At 43.1% G+C, this 19,616-nt stretch overlaps 1 protein-coding gene across 1 annotated transcript in view; it reads left to right on the plus strand.

Annotated features, from left to right (window-relative positions):
- LOC126484404 (cytochrome P450 6k1-like) overlaps positions 1-7,171 on the plus strand; it is a 102,355-nt gene extending 95,184 nt beyond the window's left edge. Inside the window, exons 6-8 of the mRNA XM_050107907.1 lie at positions 1,372-1,593; positions 3,854-4,105; positions 6,856-7,171. Of these exons, the coding sequence (XP_049963864.1) occupies positions 1,372-1,593; positions 3,854-4,105; positions 6,856-7,028 (647 nt within the window). The 3' untranslated portion in view covers positions 7,029-7,171. The remainder of the gene's footprint in view (positions 1-1,371; positions 1,594-3,853; positions 4,106-6,855) is intronic.
- The last annotated feature ends 12,445 nt before the right edge of the window (positions 7,172-19,616 follow it).

Raw genomic sequence — 19,616 nt, forward strand, 5'->3', positions numbered from 1 at the left:
ACATTTTCACACAATTTGGGAGCATAGATCCTGAGAAATCAAGACCCAGAACAACCACCTCTGGCCGTAATAACAGCCTTGATACGCGTGGGCATTGAGTCAAACAGAGCTTGGATGGCGTCTACAGGTATAGCTGGCCATGCAGCTTCAACACGATACCACAGTTCATCAAGAGTAGTGACTGGCGTATTGTGACGAGCGAGTTGCTCGGCCACCATTGACCAGACGCTTTCGATTGGTGAGAGATCTGGAGAATGTTCTGGCCAGGGCAGCAGTCGAACATTTTCTGTATCCAGAAAGGCCGGTACAGGACCTGCAACATGCGGTCGTGCATTATCCTGCTGAAATGTAGGGTTTCGTAGGGGTCGAATGAAGGGTAGAGCCACGGGTCGTAACACATCTGAAATATGACGTTCACTGTTCACAGTGCCGTCAATGCGAACGAGAGGTGACCGAGACGTGTAACCAATTGCACCCCATACCATCACGCCGGGTGATACGCGAGTATGGCGATGACGAATACACGCTTCCAAAGTGCGTTCACCACGATGTCCCCAAACACGGATGCGACCATCATGATGCTGTAAACAGAACATGGATTCAACCGAAAAAATTACGTTTAGCCATTCGTGCACCCAGGTTCGTCGTTGAGTACACCATCGCAGGCGCTCCTGTCTGTGATGCAGCGTCAAGGGTAGCCGCAGCCATGGTCTCCGAGCTGATAGTCCATGCTGCAAACGTCGTCCAACTGTTCGTGCAGATGGTTGTTGTCTTGCAAACGTCTCCATCTGTTGACTCAGGGATCGAGACGTGGCTGCACGATCCGTTACAGCCATGCGAATAAGCTGCCTGTCATCTCGACTGCTAGAGATACGAGGCCGTTGGGATCCAGCACGGCGCCTCGTATTTCCCCCCTGAACCCACCGATTCCATATTCTGGTAACAGTCATTGGATCTCGACCAACGCGAGCAGCATTGTCGCGATACGATAAGTCGCAATCGCGATAGACTACAATCCGATGTTTATCTAAGTCGGAAACGTGATGGTACGCATTTCTCCTCCTTACACGAGGCATCACAACAACGTTTCACCAGGCAACGCCGGTCAACTGCTGTTTCTGTATGAGAAATCGGTTGGAAACTTTCCTCATTTCAGCCCGTTGTAGGTGTCACCACCGGCGCCAACCTTGTGTGAAGGCTGTGAAAAGCTAATCATTAGCGTATCACCGCATCTTCTTCCTGTCGGTTAAATTTCGCGTCTGTAGCACGTCATCTTCGTGGTGTAGCAATTTCAATGGCCAGTAGTGTATTTCAATACGGAATACTCAAATTAGTGATGAGAGATGTCTAAACCTTGTCAACATCTTCCAGAGTTATCGATCGACGACGTCGCTGCGCAGGCGTTCGTCTTCTTCCTCGCGGGCTTCGAGACGTCATCAACCACTATGAGCTTCGCCCTGCACGAACTGGCCCACAACCCGGACATCCAGACGCGTCTTCAGGAGGAAATTGATACTGTTCTCAAACAACACAATGGACAAATATCATACGATGCGATCAACAGTATGCAGTACCTTGAAAAAGTGGTTGCAGGTATGTACGAATATAAAACTTTCTACCTTGAAAATGAATAATCTAAAAATTAACGTCAAAAATTAACCATTTATTTCGTGACTTGCTCTAATAACGTTACGATGCTAGATAGTGAGACGGGATGGGTAGTCACGTTTAGGTCGAATTTCTGCGTCCGATTAACGATCTTTGATCTGGTACATCTACCAACCGGACTGCCGTTTTTAGGCAGTCTTCCACGTACGTTTAGTATCCCAATCTCCACCTCAAAAAATGCAAAAATCAAAGTTAATATGAGTTACAGACAGATATTACAGGCATGTTCCCTCGCTTAGGATAATGTAAAAGAGCTGTTAGAGATTTGAGATTTAACAAGGCAGTAGGGATTGATTCCATTCCATCGGAACTTCTAAAAAAATTGGGCGAAGTGGCAACCATACGTCTATTCCTCATGGTAGGTAGAGTCTATGAGACAGACGACATATCGTCAGACTGTCGTAAAAATATCGTTCGCGCAATTCGGAATATAGCAAGCGCAGATAGGTGCGAAAATCATCCCATATTCAAATTGACAACTCATGCTTCCAAGTTAGTGACAAGAATAATATACAGAAAAATCGAAAAAATCTAGGAACTATTAGGTGACGGTTATGTTCGCTTTAGGAAAGAGAAAGGGACCAGAGAGGCTTTGCTGACGTTGCGCTTGAAAATTAAAATAATAGTGAAGACAGATCAGGCGTACATGAACTGACATGCTATACTTATCAGTCAGTATGCTGAGCACAAATATACAGGCACTTCGAAATAAAATATTCTGAACACCTCAGAGCTCTAAATAATAACAGCTCAAAAAATACAAAAATTTGGCCCCAGCCTATACCAAAAACTAACAACGGAAGAGTTGGGGTTGGGTTGGGTTGTTTGGAGGAAGAGACCAAACTGCGATGTCATCGGACGGGAAGGACGGGGTGGGAAGTCAGCCGTGGCCTTTCAGAGGAACCATCCCGGCATTTGCCTGGAGCGATTTAGGGAAATCACGGAAAACCTAAATCAGGATGGCCGGACGCGGGATTGGTTCAAATGGCTCTGAGCACTATGGGACTCAACTGCTGAGGTCATTAGTCCCCTATAACTTAGAACTAGTTAAACCTAACTAACCTAAGGACATCACAAACATCCATGCCCGAGGCAGGATTCGAACCTGCGACCGTAGCGGTCTTGCGGTTCCAGACTGCAGCGCCTTTAACCGCACGGCCACTTCGGCCGGCTGACGCGGGATTGAACCGTCGTCTTCCCGAATGCGAGTCATGTGTGCTAACCACAGCGCTACCTCGCTCGGCAACAACAGAAGAAAACGTCCACATATAGAAGACAATAGCGTCAGGAAATCAGATTATAACTAAATAGTCTACACTACGCAAAGGCGCACTATTTAGAATATTAAAGGAACTTTCCAGAAAAGATGACACAAACAGCTAAAAAGCACAAACACACTAAGAAAGAGAGAGAGAGAGAGAGAGAGAGAGAGAGAGAGAGAGAAAGACGGAGAGACAGGAAGTAAACAATATTCAAATTTGGCGCCCAACTTACTTGAGAGCAAGCGAACAACAACCTGGGATTGGACACACAATAACACGATGTTTTGGCAAAGTTAAATGTTGTTTACAAACGAATTTTTTGCAAAATATGGGTATTATTTGTATGTGATTTTTAATAACTCATGCGAAAGCAAATGAAAAAGGATTTGCCAAAGCGAAAGCTAAGTAGTAGCAAATATGGTCGCGAAATATCTTCACACGACGAAATAACGTTTAGGTATAAACGGTTGTGTTTATTCGCCGACGAAATTCACATTAATTCATTTAGTTGCCGATGATAATCTGCCAGCAGATGATAATGTTCAGAGGGTTCTGCGTGAACGTATAATGAGAAATTAAGATAATGACAACAACAAATAAAAACTGCCTTTAGGTCTAATTTTCGTAGATTGTTTATCACTTACAATGTATTCACTTTTCACAAATTTGAGTAAGGATAACCCACTGACTGTGCTAGAAATGTGGTGAAGCATATTTGGGTCATTTGAAAAATCAGTTCTTACATAATGGGTTGACCTCATATCCAATAAATCATTTCATAATAGTAAACCAATGGGAATGTTAGCAGTACACTTCAGAGCAACCCGTCAGACCACGGGGTCAAAGAACTCCATTTAGTAACGAAATCACGAAATAAAATAATAAGTGAGAGAGGATACTTTAATCCACTTTTTATGTTACAGAGACGCTGAGGAAATATCCACCAGTTGTGATACTTAACAGGGAGAATAATGTTGAGTACAAGATTCCCGACAGTGATGTCGTCCTGGACAAATTAACTCCAATACTGATCCCCGTGTACGGCCTGCAACATGACCCAGAGTACTTCCCGGACCCTGAACGTTTCGACCCCGAGAGGTTCTCTGAGGAGCAAAAGGCGCAGAGGCACCCCTACGTCTACCTGCCGTTCGGAGAGGGGCCTCGCATCTGCATAGGTGAGTCACGGAACTGGCAGCGACTTCGCTGTTGCAAGATGCTTCTTAACATTAAACCTACAACAAAACTACGTCGGTGTTCCATCTCGGTGAAAAGAGTGTGAAATGCCTCTATCCACACAAGACGCCGTGTCAAATGCCTCTATCCATACAAGAGGCCGCGTCAAATGCCTCTATCTATACAAGAGGCCATGTGAAATGCCTCAATCCATACTAGAGGCCGTGTCAAATGCCTCCATCCATACAAGAGGCCATGTCAAATGCCTCCATCCATACAAGAGGCCATGTCAAATTCCTCTATCCATACAAGAGGCCATGATATTTCCGTCTATCTCATTGTATTCATTATCTGTATCTCTAGTTCATAGTATATTATAAGAATACGATTCTACTTCTCTCTTCTTCTTTCAAATTCAATATCTGCCCTAAGCAGGGTCTGATGTTCAAGAATTCATCTTAATATTCTTTAAATCGTCCATCTAAAGTTCATCTTCATTTATTAGGGTCTTCGAATATATTTCTAGATACTAGGATGCAAATCAAGTTGCTTTCAATACACGCTGTAACGGTCGTGAGCGTGAGTCACCTTTGAGATTGGATTTGGTGAGTTGATGTTAGTCAAGAATGACTTTAGGGCGAAAAGACGCCATTACCAACACCTCACTGAGTTTCAACAAAACTGCGCATTAGGGCTACCAGTAGTTAGATGTTCCTTCTGCTGTACTGCGGAACGACTTGACTGGAATGTGGCCATTGTACATGATTGCTGGCGGCGATGGTCACGAGAACGTACCGTCGCAAGAAGACCTGGCTACAGACTGCCACGTGGCACTACCGAGAGGGAAGATCATCGTGTTCGACATATGGCTCTTGCACATCGTACACTATCTTCAACAGCAATGTGAGGGGCAGTTGGCACTACAGTGACACAATGAACTGTTTGAAATCCATTACTTTAAGGACAGCTCCGAGCCAGACGCTCTGTAGCGTGCATTCCACCACCGCCATCTGCGACTTCAGTGGTGTAATGCAAGAGATCGTCAGAAGGAATGGAGGAGGTCTGTTGTGTCGTGTGATGAAAGATGGTTCCGCCTCGATGCCAGTGATGGCCGTGTGTTGGTTAGGAGGCAAGTTGAGGGCCTGCAACCAACCTGTCTGCGTGCTCGACACTCTGGACATACTCCGGGAGTATGAGTGTAGGATCACTTTCGTGGGTATCCCAAACACGCTGACTGCAAATTGCACGTCAGTCTGGTGATTCGACCAATTGTGGTGCCATTCTTGAACAGCGTTCCAGGGGGTGTTTTCTAACAGAAAAACTCTCGCCCACATACTGCAGCTGTAGCCCAATATGCTCTACGGAGTGCCAACATGTAGCCTTGCCCTTGCTCGATCACCAGATCTGTCTCCAATGGAGCACGTGTGGGACCTCATCGTACGATAACTCCAGCGTCATCCACAAACAGCATTAACCCGTCCATGTATTGACTGACCAAGTACGTACAACAGGCACAGAACACCACCCGGCGCCTGCACAATACAATGTATGCATATTTGCATGCTTGAATTCAGCATTCCGGCGATTAACCGTTTATTAATGTTTATTAATACAGCGAGTGAAAGGCTATTTACAATTTGTACAGAAAGCAGATGGCAGTTATAAGAGTCGAGGGGTATGAAAGGGAAGCAGTGGTTGGGAAGGGAGTGAGACAGGGTTGTAGCCTATCCCCGATGATATTCTATCTGTATATTGAGCAAGCAGTGAAGGAAACAAAAGAAAAGTTTGGAGTAGGTATTAAAATCCATGGAGAAGAAATAAAAACTTTGATGTTCGCCCATGACATTGTAATTCTGTCAGAGACAGCAAAGGACTTGGAAGAGCAGTTGAACTGAATGGACAGTGTCTGAAAGGAGGGTATAAGATGAACATCAACAAAAGCGAAACAAGGATAATGGAATGTAGTCGAATTAAGTCGGGAGATGCTGACGGAATTAGATTAGGAAATGAGACGCTTAAAGTAGTAAAGGAGTTTTGCTATTTGGGGAGCAAAATAAATGATAATGGTCGAAGTAGAGAGGACATAAAATGTAGACTGGCAATGGCAAGGAAAGCGTTCCTGAAGAAGAGAAATTTGTTAACATCGAGTATTGATTTAAGTGTGAGGAAGTCGTTTCTGAAAGTATTTGTATGGAGTGTAGCCATGTATGGAAGTGAAACATGGACGATAAATAGTTTAGATAAGAAGAGAATAGAAGCTTTTGAAGTGTGGTGCTACAGAAGAACGCTGAAGATTAGATGGGTAGATCACATAACTAATGAGGAGGTATTGAATAGAATTAGGGAGAAGAGGAGCTTGTGGCACAACTTGACTAGAAGAAGGGATCGATTGGTAGGACATGTTCTGAGGCATCAAGGGATCACAAATTTAGCAATGGAGGGCAGCGTGGAGGGTAAAAATCGTAGAGGGCGACCAAGAGATGAATACACCAAGCAGATTCAGAAGGATGTAGGCTGAAGTAGGTACTGGGAGATGAAGAAGCTTGCACTGGATAGAGTAGCATGGAGAGCTGCATCAAACCAGTCTCAGGACTGAAGACCACAACAACAACAACAACATTGCTATGAAGACATATCCGTAAATCTTCAAACTTATACAGCATAGCTAGTCGTCAGTTCATGATTGACAACTTCTACGATTACAGAATGTGGTAAACTATTATTAGCAAGTAACAGATTTTTCTTGTTTCAGGCATGAGGTTTGGGCTGCTGCAGACGAAAGTCGGTCTTACACATATACTCTCAAAATACAACATAGAACCGTGCGAGAAGACCGTCCGCAATCTGTCGTTCGTACCAAGGGCATTTGTCCTCACACCAGAGGGAGGTATCCAGTTGAGACTGAGCAAGAGAAACAAAGTGTAGCAATTATTACGTACCATTATGTAGTTTATATGAGTTATCTCATGTTTTTCATAACTGTACATATTATAATGTAAATATTTGTTTTATTCAATGTTTCATGTAAAATCTTTTGTAATAAATAAGATACTGTGAGGTTCAACCAATTTCTGAGAACGCCTTACATAAAATGTACAAGGAGTGTTCAACAAGCAATGCAACACCAGTGTTGTGTGTGTTTCATTCACAAAGTAATGCAAAGAAAGCAGGTTCGTTTTCTTCAGGAATGTAATAGGCCATATTATTCCCCACTCTTTTGGCTACGAAACCCTATTTTTCAACATATTCGCTGTACGATGTGATGGCCTTAAGGCACCTTACTAGAGGGCCTGTGTACACACGTGGTACCACTCTACTGGTCAACGTCTTGTCGCATCAATAAAATTGTCACAATCAGCCCCATAACGCTCAGGGCAATTCGGCAGGGACGGTGCTTCGTTGTTTCTTACGGCATTCTGTTATGTGGCGAGGAACCCAGCCTGCACACACTTTTGAGTACCCAACTGGTGGACGAGTGTGTCTGCAGTACCAAGAGAAACGTCCAGTCCAGCAGAGAGCTGTCACCTCGAGTGAGAGTGTCCGCACGTTCCAACACTGCAGGAGCCACAGCTGTGTGCGGCCAGCCGGCACGCAGGAGATTAGACATGTTGGTGCGACCTTGTTGCGGTGGTGACAGACGACTCTCCCAACAGCTCAGCGTTCACTGCCAGGTCTCCGTAGGCATTCTGAAAGCGACGATGATTATCTGTGATGCTGCGGTTTTCCTCCAAAGGAAACACAATGGCCGGCCGCTCTGGTCGAGCGGTTCTAGGCGCTTCAGTCCGGAACCGCGCTGCTGTTACGGTCGCAGGTTCGAATTCTGTCTTGGGCATGGATGTGTGTGATGTCCTTAGGTTAGTTAGGCTTAAGTAGTTCTAAGTCTAGGGGACTGATGACCACAGGTGTTAAATCCCATAGTGCTTAGAGCCATTTGAACCATTTGAAACACTATGACAACTCTCTGCTTGGAACGCAACTCCGTGACAGACGCCATTTTGAAGGCTACGTATATAATTCCTGTCACAATTCGAACTTCATGACATTACAGAAACTGTAACGAGAATATTCCACCATGTCCAGAAACAAATTCCGTATTTTTCAACTGAAATTGACCGAGAAAAAAAATGTTGCATTACTTATTGAATGCCACTCGTAGATCGGTACAACAAGAAAATTCACAGCAGCATCGTTTACATGTATCAGTTTGGAAAGTCACATGCGGCATTCATCTGCGATATAAGATTTAATACACTGATAGAATATGAAAACTTTCTGAGGTTCATTATCCACATAAAAGTGTAGTTCCTCCAATAGCTGAATCGCTACGTGTCTTCAAAGGTCGGAGGAAAACAAACGTATTACATGTCCAATGGACTATGCGTTGTAAAGCACTGAAGTCTTTAAAACAACCTTCAGGTGAGGGCAGCTTCACTTTTTTATGACAGCTGTCACCACGGGCAGATATCTCTATATTTAATTACAATAAAACATTGCCATCAATCAATATGACTCCGTCTCGTTTAAGACTACGTACTTCAGACGGTCTTTTTGTTTAGACCCATTTTTCTGTCTCTCTGGTGCAGCCATAAGCTTTTAATGACATAAAATAATTATGAAGGAAATGAAGAATTGTCCACGAAAAATCCGTGATACAAATTAAACAAAACAAAACATCTGAAAGTAATAGCATGCAACAGGTATCACCTACACGACAACTTTCAATATGGTTATTCATATTAAAATTATGTCGATGTGAAAATTGATGTCAAACCATAAATGCCTTTCCTATCTTTAAGGTTCTCACTTGTTTGTTTACTGAATAACACACCATTCATTCGCTTTAGCTACCCAGCAAGGTTGCAATGAATATTTTAAATTCCTTTCTCTGCTGGGTTTATTTTGCTGTATCGTCTGTAGGTATTGATTAAATGAAAGATATATAAGGAACTCATCCACCAGAATATCCGAGCTCCTGAGAGCGCCGCTTCCTTAATATGGGGAGATGAGTCTGCCCCAGACCGAATCCGCCTCGTGAAGTAACGACGAGGACTGGTAAGCCTGCAGGCTGGTTTTCAGGCGGTTTCACCCTCTCGGCGACGTAAATATCAGGCTGGTATCCACTTAATGCCTCAGACAGACGTTAAGCAAACATTTAGAGAACATTCGCACACTTGAATATGATATTTACTCTAAAGCAAGACCAGCCACAGTGTGCCAAACTTCACACGTACCGCGTGTGCGGGCCATGTGCTGGCCAAGGTGCGGTCTGCCACTCGGCTTTGTTCAGTCCTTCTCGGAAGTGCGTCGAACAGTGAGGCATTGTCTAGCATCGCGCTGCGTCACTTTGCGGTCGACGGAATCGTGGTGTTATTGCTGTGTACCCCTCGCTATTTGTTTATGGTATGTAGTACCTTCCCAGGTCCAGTGGGTGTTTACAAAGGAAGAGTCAGTCTAATGACCTATCTTCACAATCTTTTAAAATGAATGGGAATGACAGAGGAGAGCGATGCGACTTATCAGCTCACATCAGCGACGGGTGCTGTATACATGCCATGAAACGATACTACAATCCCATGCAGAAAGAATTTAAAGATTTAGTCGACAATGAAAGACCAAAAAGGTTACATCGATAGACAAACGGGAATCATTGTTCTGCAAATCGAGCACTATGTGCTCAATTTTCAGGCATGTAGCACGTGAAGAAACTAGTGGTACGAAAAGTAAAGTTTCTGATGTCGAGCGCATTATTCCATTGTCATTTGCAACAGTTGTCGACTGAACTTAACAAATAGTATTGATATTTCATATATAGCTGCAAAGTACGTTGGTTAAGTCAAGGGGCATGCCTGTAACGATTTTCCGATTTAAAACACACTATTGCTGAATTTATAAAGGAGAAATGACTGCAGAAACGAAAATTAGGACATTCAGAACTGAAGGCAGAGTTCGCATTTAAGTGGACTTGACTGGACACTGCCCACACTAAGTTTTTTGTTAGCAGAAGACCCAACACAGTGTTACGAGTGGAGGCCGAAATGCACGCGTTTTAGCTCACGCAGGCTGGCGTGAGGAGGGAAGAACTATACTGAAGTGAGGTCTGGTTCATGACAAGGAATGAGAATTCAGAAAGCGGACGTAATTAGTTTGATATTTAACTTTAATCCATTAATGATGAACGTCGCTCTTGACAGTACGTGAGTCACAATATTATCTGTTCAGAAGACATTCTTGAAGATAGTACTTGCAGTAACTGAATATGGCGCCTTGCTGGGTCGTAGCAAATGACGTAGCTGAAGGCTATGCTAAACTGTCGTGTCTGCAAATGAGAGCGTATGTAGACAGTGAACCATCGTTAGCAAAGTCGGCTGTACAACTGGGGCGAGTGCTAGGAAGTCTCTCTAGACCTGCCGTGTGGCGGCGCTCGGTCTGCAATCACTGATAGTGGCGACACGCGGGTCCGACGTATACTAACGGACCGCGGCCGATTTAAAGGCTACCACCTAGCAAGTGACGTGTCTGGCGGTGACACCACACTAAGATATTGCAAGGTAACTTATTTCTGATTCGTTAGGAATCCATTTATAAAGAAAGTAGTGTTGTACAAGGGAAACATTCTGACAAAGCCAGTCCAGTTCCCTAACGCCACTGGCGTCAAAGAAAACATGAGGTGTGAAGGATTCATTCTGGTCTTGAAAGATTAGTTTTACACAGGTTTTGAGGAGACGGTCAATCTTGCATCTGTTTTCAAGCTCTTTTCGAGACCGTTTGCCATTTCAGTTGAAAGCACCCCTGTGTACGTGACCTGCAAGGTAATTCCAGTTTCAATGACAAATCTTTTTGCATTAAAATTGTACACGACGGCTTAATTGCTTTCCTCAGGTAGAGTATCCATAAAGAGGTTGCAAAGGTGCCACAATATTTTCGTCGACATGTATGTTTGAAAGATCTTATTTTGACTATGAAACTAAATAAGTCACAATTACGTGGAAATTTGAGTGCGAAGCTCTGTGAAATGTTCTGCGTCTGTCCGTACGCCGACAGTTTGTACCAAATAAAAATTATATTATGTCTTCAGCGCGTCAAAAATAAGTAAATAATACTGAAAATTCGTTCTGCTTGTGATCTATGTTGTTGAGAAATACGAAATATAGAACAAAGTCATATGCAGTGCGACTGCACTGCCATTTGAACGCGGCGCGTTCTCAATTTCCCCTCCTCCCCCTCTTCGCGCTCTAACAGCGTGGCGTGGTGGTGGGGGAAACGCGTCAGCCAAGCTGAGCACTTTGGCACTCCCGGGCCCAGGTATGGCCCATTAGCCGAAATCTTGGCTGCCTCTACTGTAAAGCCAACAGATATGGGATCCACACATTCGGACATCGATGACATTAAAAGCCAACGGTTAGAGATGGGTTATTAAACACACAGCTGTGCAGTAAATATGGTTTACTCCATTAATATAAATTTGTGTCTATTTCTCCACATAATTCCTGTTGGGACTAGACGAAAATACTTTCGTCCAGCAGTAACTGTAGGTTCTTTGATTGGGAGAAGGCTCATCAAACTAGAACACATGAAATATTAGTTCACTTTATCCATTAATGAATAAAAGATGTACTTAACTTTGACATATCTATTTGCCACAGCGCTACTGGATAAATTACAATAGTTGTTGGCTATGAAAGCATCACGTGATGCACAGATTAACAAAATTTCTCTTGAGGTACAATTTTCTACGTTTACAAAGCAGAAGATCATCAGAAACTTTAACAACTCCTTGATTCTACACTATGATGTTGGCTCCTTCAGGCGAGGCCACGAACTGGGCTGAGGTCTTCCATTCTCGACACTATATTCACCTCAGTGTGAGGGCGCTGCCACTCTGAGAGGGAGCCACCGTCTTCAGGAGTGTCTGCCATTGGTTGTTGTAGATTTCAGTGAGCCCTCTATTCGTGTTGCCGATTTTGGTGTGGCACCGCGATCTGTGGACGATTCAACAATCCCCATCAACGTTATATACTTACCCTAACTTCTTAAGAGTCTTTCTATCCTGTTAGCAAAGAATTCACCTTGCTCTCGAAGGCAGGTTCGTGTTCTATTTTTCTTTGCCTCCTCGTTGCCGTTGAACTTGATACTTCCTTATAGTGGATCAAACAGATAAAAATCCGAAAGGGCAAGGTCACGGCTATAAAGAGGATGAAGTAGAAGTTCCCAACTTACTTAACCAATAATTTCTAGAATAGGTTGTGCCGTGTGTGGTCGAGCGTTACCTTGGAGAAGATGCACTACTTTTCTCCGAACATTTTCTCTTCAGCGCCGGCTCGACTTTCCTCTATGTAAATAGTGCCTGTCTAGTGTAGGCTGTTGATGATTCGCTTCTCCTTCAAAAAATCGCAGAACATCGGGCCACGGGCAATCCAAACAGTGATTAACATGGTCTTACCAGCTGATGATTGCGTTATGAAGTTCTTACGGACAGCGAATTCAGTGATTTTCCAATGCTTGTTTTGATGCTTGGCTTCTGGCTCGAAATGATGTATCCATGTTCATTCACAGATTAAAATTTTGGCCAAAAATTCATCTCCTTCGCTATTGAAATGATTTTTCAGCTCGGTTCAAAAGGGAAATTTCTGTTATTTATGATGAACGGTAAACTATGTGGGAGTTCACCTTACACAGGTCTTGGGATATTTCGTTTTGAATGGTGGAAAGAGTTGTGCCAACACTTCATCATCATCATCATCATCATCATCATCATCATTTAAGACTGATTATGCCTTTCAGCGTTCAGTCTTATAAAATTCCTCCATGATCCCCTATTCAGTGCTAACATTGGTGCCTCTTCTGATGTTAAGCCTATTACTTCAAAATCATTCTTAACCGAATCCAGGTACCTTCTCCTTGGTCTGCCCTGACTCGTCCTACCCTCTACTGCTGAACCCATGAGTCTCTTGGGTAACCTTGCTTCTCCCATGCGTGTAACATTACCCCACCATCTAAGACTGTTCGCCCTGATGCTACATCCATAGAGTTCATTCCCAGTTTTTCTTTGATTTGCTCATTGTGGACACCCTCCTGCCATTGTTCCCATCTACTAGTGCCTGCAATCATCCTAGCTACTTTCATATCCGTAACTTCAACCTTACTGATAAGGTAACCTGAATCCACCCAGCTTTCGCTCCCATACAACAAAGTTGGTCGAAAGATTGAACAGTGCACAGATAACTTAGTCTTGGTACTGACTTCCTTCTTGCAGAAGAGAGTAGATCGTAGCTGAGCACTCACTGCATTAGCTTTGCTACACCTCGCTTCCAGTTCTTTCACTATGTTGCCATCCTGCGAGAATATGCATCCTAAGTACTTGAAACCGTCCACCTGTTCTAACTTTGTTCCTCCTATTTGGCACTCAATCCGTTTATATCTCTTTCCCACTGACATTACTTTCGTTTTGGAGATGCTAATCTTCATACCATAGTCCTTACATTTCTGATCTAGCTCTGAAATATTACTTTGCAAACTTTCAATCGAATCTGCCATCACAACTAAGTCATCCGCATATGCAAGACTTGACACTTATTTGACATTTTTGTCAGCAGTTTGTTCAACAGCTACTCGTCAGTCATGTTGCATAAGTGAATCAATACAAACTTACAGCGTCGAGCTATAATGTACTACATTTACCAAAGTAGTTTACCCACAGCGGTCTTCATCGCTAACTCTTTTGTGGCCACTTTTATATTTTTCACCCTTGCGCAAAACCAATGTACATGCTATATAAATAAAAATTTTTTGCTTCCCTCAAATTTGTAATTATGTTATAGACCACTTTAAATATCTAAATTCTGATGAAGGCACTCTTAGAAGTGTTGAAACCTGGTTAATAAGACTAAAAAATTTTGACCGAGGGCCCATTTGTTTCAATTTTAATTTGTAGTTTATAATGTTATTCGCTGCGCTCTTGTTCTGATACAGATTCAGATAACACAGGCTGCAGTTCAGTCACAGCGTCAATAGGCGAGGAGACATCTGTAGCTTCCAACTAACATATTGCTCTTGTTGAGGACGATGAAAACGAAAACGACGAAGAAAATGTTTACGTTGAACTGATAAGAATGTTACTGCCCTAAAATAATGTACTAACTTCGCTGCGACGACGCAACATCGCGTATTTTGGACTAAAAATAACTTATAATTGCCTTATATGAGCAAATCACAAGCCAGGATTCTGTCATCAGAAGCTCGTCCAAAAAACAAAAGAACACGATATGTTCGCGATAAGATATGCCAGCTACACAAGAAAAGATTGTAACGCCTAGAGCGTGAACATAAAATCAATGAACAGTGCTTGCTTGCACAGCATGAAATAAGAATAAAAACTTTCAAAATGGATAAGGAAATTAAAGAATAGGAACTTAAGGAAATGAAAAGACAATAGGACTTTTAAACTGATACATTCTAAATTTCTTCCAATCTTGTAACTTCTTGTATAAATACCTTATTAAAAACTTTCGCATTCATTACATTGTGATGCCTGCTACCTTCATTTTCTGTTGCTATGTAGGTACTAGAACATCTTCGCAGGCATTTCATTCCAAAGTTGTATGCGGTGTTTTGTAAACAATTGAATACATTCTGATTAATGTTTTGAGAAGAATTTGTTTCGTAGAAGGTAGTTTATAATATTATTCGTGTTGTTTTTGTTCTGATACAGAATTCAGTTACCAGGAGATAGAGAAGTAACTAGAACTAAAACAAAAGAAAAGAAAATCTGGCTTTCAAACTGACGCTTTGTGCATCTTTTCCAATTTTTTAACTTCTTATATATATTGTTAATAAATGCCGCCCTCACTGCATTATGACCACTGTTGGTTCATGTTCTGTAGGTACTGGAATTTGTGCCTACACTCTTCTCTAGCAACTACATCGCCATCAGTTTCAGTCTCCTCTCTGATGCATTAAAACCATATTGTGCAAGATAAATGCTACAACTATGATAATTGCTGCACGATTTACTTTCACGCTGAGTTCTACACTCAAACAGGGAAATCGGCTTTTTGCTACTCACACAATCTTTCAACTGCTGATCTGGTTTTCTTGTGGTCACGATTATAGACTCACTCAGCCGCCGTTTCTTCGCGAAATATCGGTGTCAACAAATACCTGCAGCATTGATAATCACTGTGTCACAGAAGTATGCCTTCCGGAATTTTTCCTGTTACTAACTTAGCATGTACGCGTCAGTTTCCGAAAATATTGCTGTCATGCCCGCATTCTGGCCATCAAGCCACGGTATTGAAACACCGCAGCTCAGCCTCTGCGATCGCTTGTACATATAACGAAAACCATCCGTGACGATTTCTAAATATTTCAGCATGAGATCTGATGCGGATATCAGTCAATAGCGCGTAAAACACCAGGAAAAAATGCCGGCCGGTGTGACCGAGCGGTTCTAGGCACTTCAGTCTGGAATCACGCTACCGCTATGGTCGCAGGTTCGAGTCCTGCCTCGGTCATGGATTTGTGTGATGTCCTTAGGTTAGTTAGGTTTCAGTAGTTCTAAGTTGTAGGGGACTGATGACCTCAGATGTTAAGTCCCATAGTTCTGGCAGAGCCATTTGAACCATTTGCCAGGAAAATGCTCTGTTTGAGAAAAATCACGCTGAGTGTTCCTAGCCGCGCGGGATTAGCCGAGCGGTCTTAAGCGCTGCAGTCATGGATTGTGCGGCTGGTCCCGGCGGAGGTTCGAGTCCTACCTCGGGCATGGGTGTGTGTGTTTGTCTTTAGGATAATTTAAGTTAAGTAGTGTGTAAGCTTAGGGACTGATGACCTTAGCAGTTAAGTCCCATAAGATTTCACACACACACATATTTTTAGTGTTCCTAACGTGTTTTTCCTCCATTGGTATTTTGATAAATTCATTTTTCAATGAGCCAATGCAGGCCGATACCTTATGGACAGCTCTGCAAGCCGTTGCTACGTCTACTTTAAGCCGATCACCAACCACCATTTGAAAGATTCCCGTGACGTAAACTCTTAAGGTTAACAAGAACATGCACATTGCAGTCAGTGGCTGGTTTCTTTCGGTTGCTTTCATCAAATGGGCTCTGAACCTTAGAGCCAACTGCTCTGCAGTACCTTCCTCTAATCATAACCTCAGCTTAAATGATATGTTATGTTTACCCTTTCACGGAACGTGCAGGAAGCTCGTTGCAGCTAATCATCGTCATCCTCAGTGGACACATCTGAATCCTCAAATATCGGTAAAGTAAATGAAAGGGAACAATGCAATTCACATCTCGTAGGATTGTTGCACACACAATTTTGCCCAACAGTGATCCAGAACGCTAAAAATGTGAATATGGTACGGTTTCAACGGTGTGGAACGGAATGGCATGGTAGTGTTGTTATGTTTATGACCAGTACAGCAGAGAAAGCAGTAACAAATGGAAAAAAAAATTATAAGAATTGACGTGGGACCGAACAAGAGATGTTGTGCACTGCAGCCCACGGCGCTATCTCTGAGGCAAGGAAACGGGTGATAGGTAATTGCTTGGTTAGTTTGTATTTCGACATACTTGTTTACATTCTAATTATCAACGCATATGACGTAGCAGTTTAAGGACGTGTTCGATAGTTAAAAATTTAATACGAATTGCATAGTTACTGCTACTCGAGTCGAGAAAGAACTTGTACATGAGATGTTGAATCGTTATTGTCTGCAGTCAGAATTCCGATATTTAATTGTTCACTGCAAATATTTCGAACTTTCCTTTCTTAGCCTGCTGTTAAGTGTCTATAAAATTCCTCTGGATTACTCACGAAAATTACGAGTCGTCTCCAAGAAACTGATATGAGGTTAATCTTTAGGTACACAGGGTAGCGAGTTATTTCCTTAACCTAATCTTCTAGAGAGAAAAAAAAGGGTTTCGAGGATTGGCGGGGTGGGTGTGGCGTTGTCACGTGTTTACTCACTATTTTTATGTTAATAACAACCTTTTTTTATTATTTCAGTTTCTACACTGAAGAGCCAAAGAAATTGGCACATCTGATTAACATCTTGTAGGCCCCCCACGAGAAGGCAGAAGTGTCGCAACACGACGTGGCAAAGACTCCACTAATGCCTGAAGTAGTGCTAAGGAAAGTGACACCATCAGTCCTGCAAGGCTGTCCATAAATCCGTAACAGTACGAGAGGTGGAGATCTCTTCTGAACAGCATGTTACAAGGCATCCCACATATGCTCAATAATGTTTATGTCTGGGGAGTTTGCAGGCCAGCGGAAGTGTTCAAATTCAGAAGACTGTTCCTGTACCCACTGTGTAGCAATTCTGAACGTGTGGGGTGTCACATTGTCCTGCTGGAATTGCCCATATCAGCGGGAATCCACATTTGACATGAATGGGTGCAGGTCATCAGACAGGATGCTAGATGTATCAAGGGTCTCATATCACTCCAACTGGCCGGCCGGTGTGACCGAGCGGTTCTAGGCGCTACAGTCTGGAACCGCGCGACCGCTACGGTCGCAGGTTCGAATCCTGCCTCGGGCATGGATGTGTGTGATGTCCTTAGGTTAGTTAGGTTTAAGTGGTTCTAAGTTCTATGGGACTGATGATCTCAGAAGTTAAGCCCCATAGTGCTCAGATCCATTTTTTTCACTCCAACTGCACACGCTCAGCACCATTAAACCGCGCGACTGCTATGGTCACAGGTTCGAATGCTGCCTCGGGCATGGATTGTGTGATGTGTTTAGTTAGGTTTAAGTAGTTGTAAGTTCTAGGGGACTGATGATCACAGATGTTAAGTCCCATAGTGCTCAGAGCCATTTGATCCTTTTTTTTTTTGTTTTTTTTCTCAACACCATTACAGAGCCTCCACCAGCTTGAACAGTCACCAACTGACATACAGGGTCCATGGATTCACAAGATGGTCTCCATATCCGTACATGTCCATCCCCTCGATACAAAATGAAACGAAACTCTTCCGTCCCCTCGATACAAAATGAAACGAAACTCTTCCGACCAAGCAACTTGTTCTCATTCATCACCAGTCCAATGTCGATGATGACGGGCCCAGGCGAGGCGTAAAGCTTTGTGTCGCACAGTCATCAAGGGTACACGAGTGGGCCTTCGGCTCCAAAAGCCCATAATGATGATGTTTTGTTGAATGGTTCGCATGCTGACACTAGTTAATGGCCCAGCATTGAAATCTGCAGCAATTTGCGTTACAGTTGCAGTTCTGTCATGCTGAACGATTAACTTCAGCCGTCGTTGGTACCTTTGTTGCAGGATATTTTTCCGGCTGCAGCTATGTCACAGACTTGATGTTTTACCAGATTCCTGATATTCACTGTGCACTCGTGAAATGGTCGTACGCGAAAATCCCCACTTCGTCGCTGCCTCGGAGATGCTGTGTCTCATCGCTCGTGCGCAGACTATAACACCACGTTCAGACTCACTTGGATCTTGATAACCTGCCATTCCAGCAGCAGTAACCGATCAATAACTGCACCAGACGCTTGTTCTCTCATATAGGCGTCGCCGACCGCAGCGCCGAATTCTACCTCGTTACACATCTCTGTATTTGAATACGCATGCCTATACCATTTATTTTTGTGCTTCAGTGTATTTGCTAAAAACAAAAGCGATATCTCATAGTGCCACTACACTATAAACTTATGTTTACAGTTGTATCTGACTTTGAACCGCGAATTTTCGCCAGTCAAATATTATCCGTCTTCATGGCGATACAACCTTGGATTGACGTTTATACAACGCAGATTTCCCGGTTAAGCCTGACCTGCGGTCATGTTCTGTATTAACCTAAGGTTAACTGCTCTATACAATCGACCCTAAGTTTTTGCCCACTATTTCCAGGAACAATTACAGAACACTTTTTCATTCAACCGATTTATCATTAGCTCCCCTCTCCCCTTTCCCTCGTGCACTTTCACCCTTGTACGTTTTCGCCACTAATTGCGATACACCCTGTGTAGAAATCCTTCAGTTGTAGCGCCTCTGGCGCCCCTCTCAGCTTGGTGCCCTAAACGGCTCCTTGTTTCGCTTGGACCTTAAACCTCCGTTACTCGCGCGAAAATTCGTGACATCGTCACTCGCGCGGATGATTGGTGTCATCTACAAAGCAAGCGGTCTATTTCTATATTTTGAACGGTCTTTATGACTGGATTTATGATTTTTTATTAAATCAAAATATAATACATTTAATATTTGTGTACAGTATAATATATTCTAACGTTTGAAACAGTTTGACAATTCGAAGAACAATATCTTCAACTGAATTACTAGCATTACATGGTCCCTCTTGTTGCTTACCGACGTACTGTTCTAAATTCAGAGTGTAAGCTGTTTCGACATCAACCAAAGCAAACACTTTTAGCCCGTACTTTGCTGGTTTGCTAGGAATATATTGCCTGAACGGGCAGTTTCCTCTAAATGCTAAAAGCTGTTCGTCAACAGTAACATATTCACTAGATGAAAAATATTTTTGGCAGTTGTTCGTG

This window comes from Schistocerca serialis, chromosome 6 (assembly GCF_023864345.2).
Source record: "Schistocerca serialis cubense isolate TAMUIC-IGC-003099 chromosome 6, iqSchSeri2.2, whole genome shotgun sequence".
Taxonomy (NCBI): domain Eukaryota; kingdom Metazoa; phylum Arthropoda; class Insecta; order Orthoptera; family Acrididae; genus Schistocerca; species Schistocerca serialis.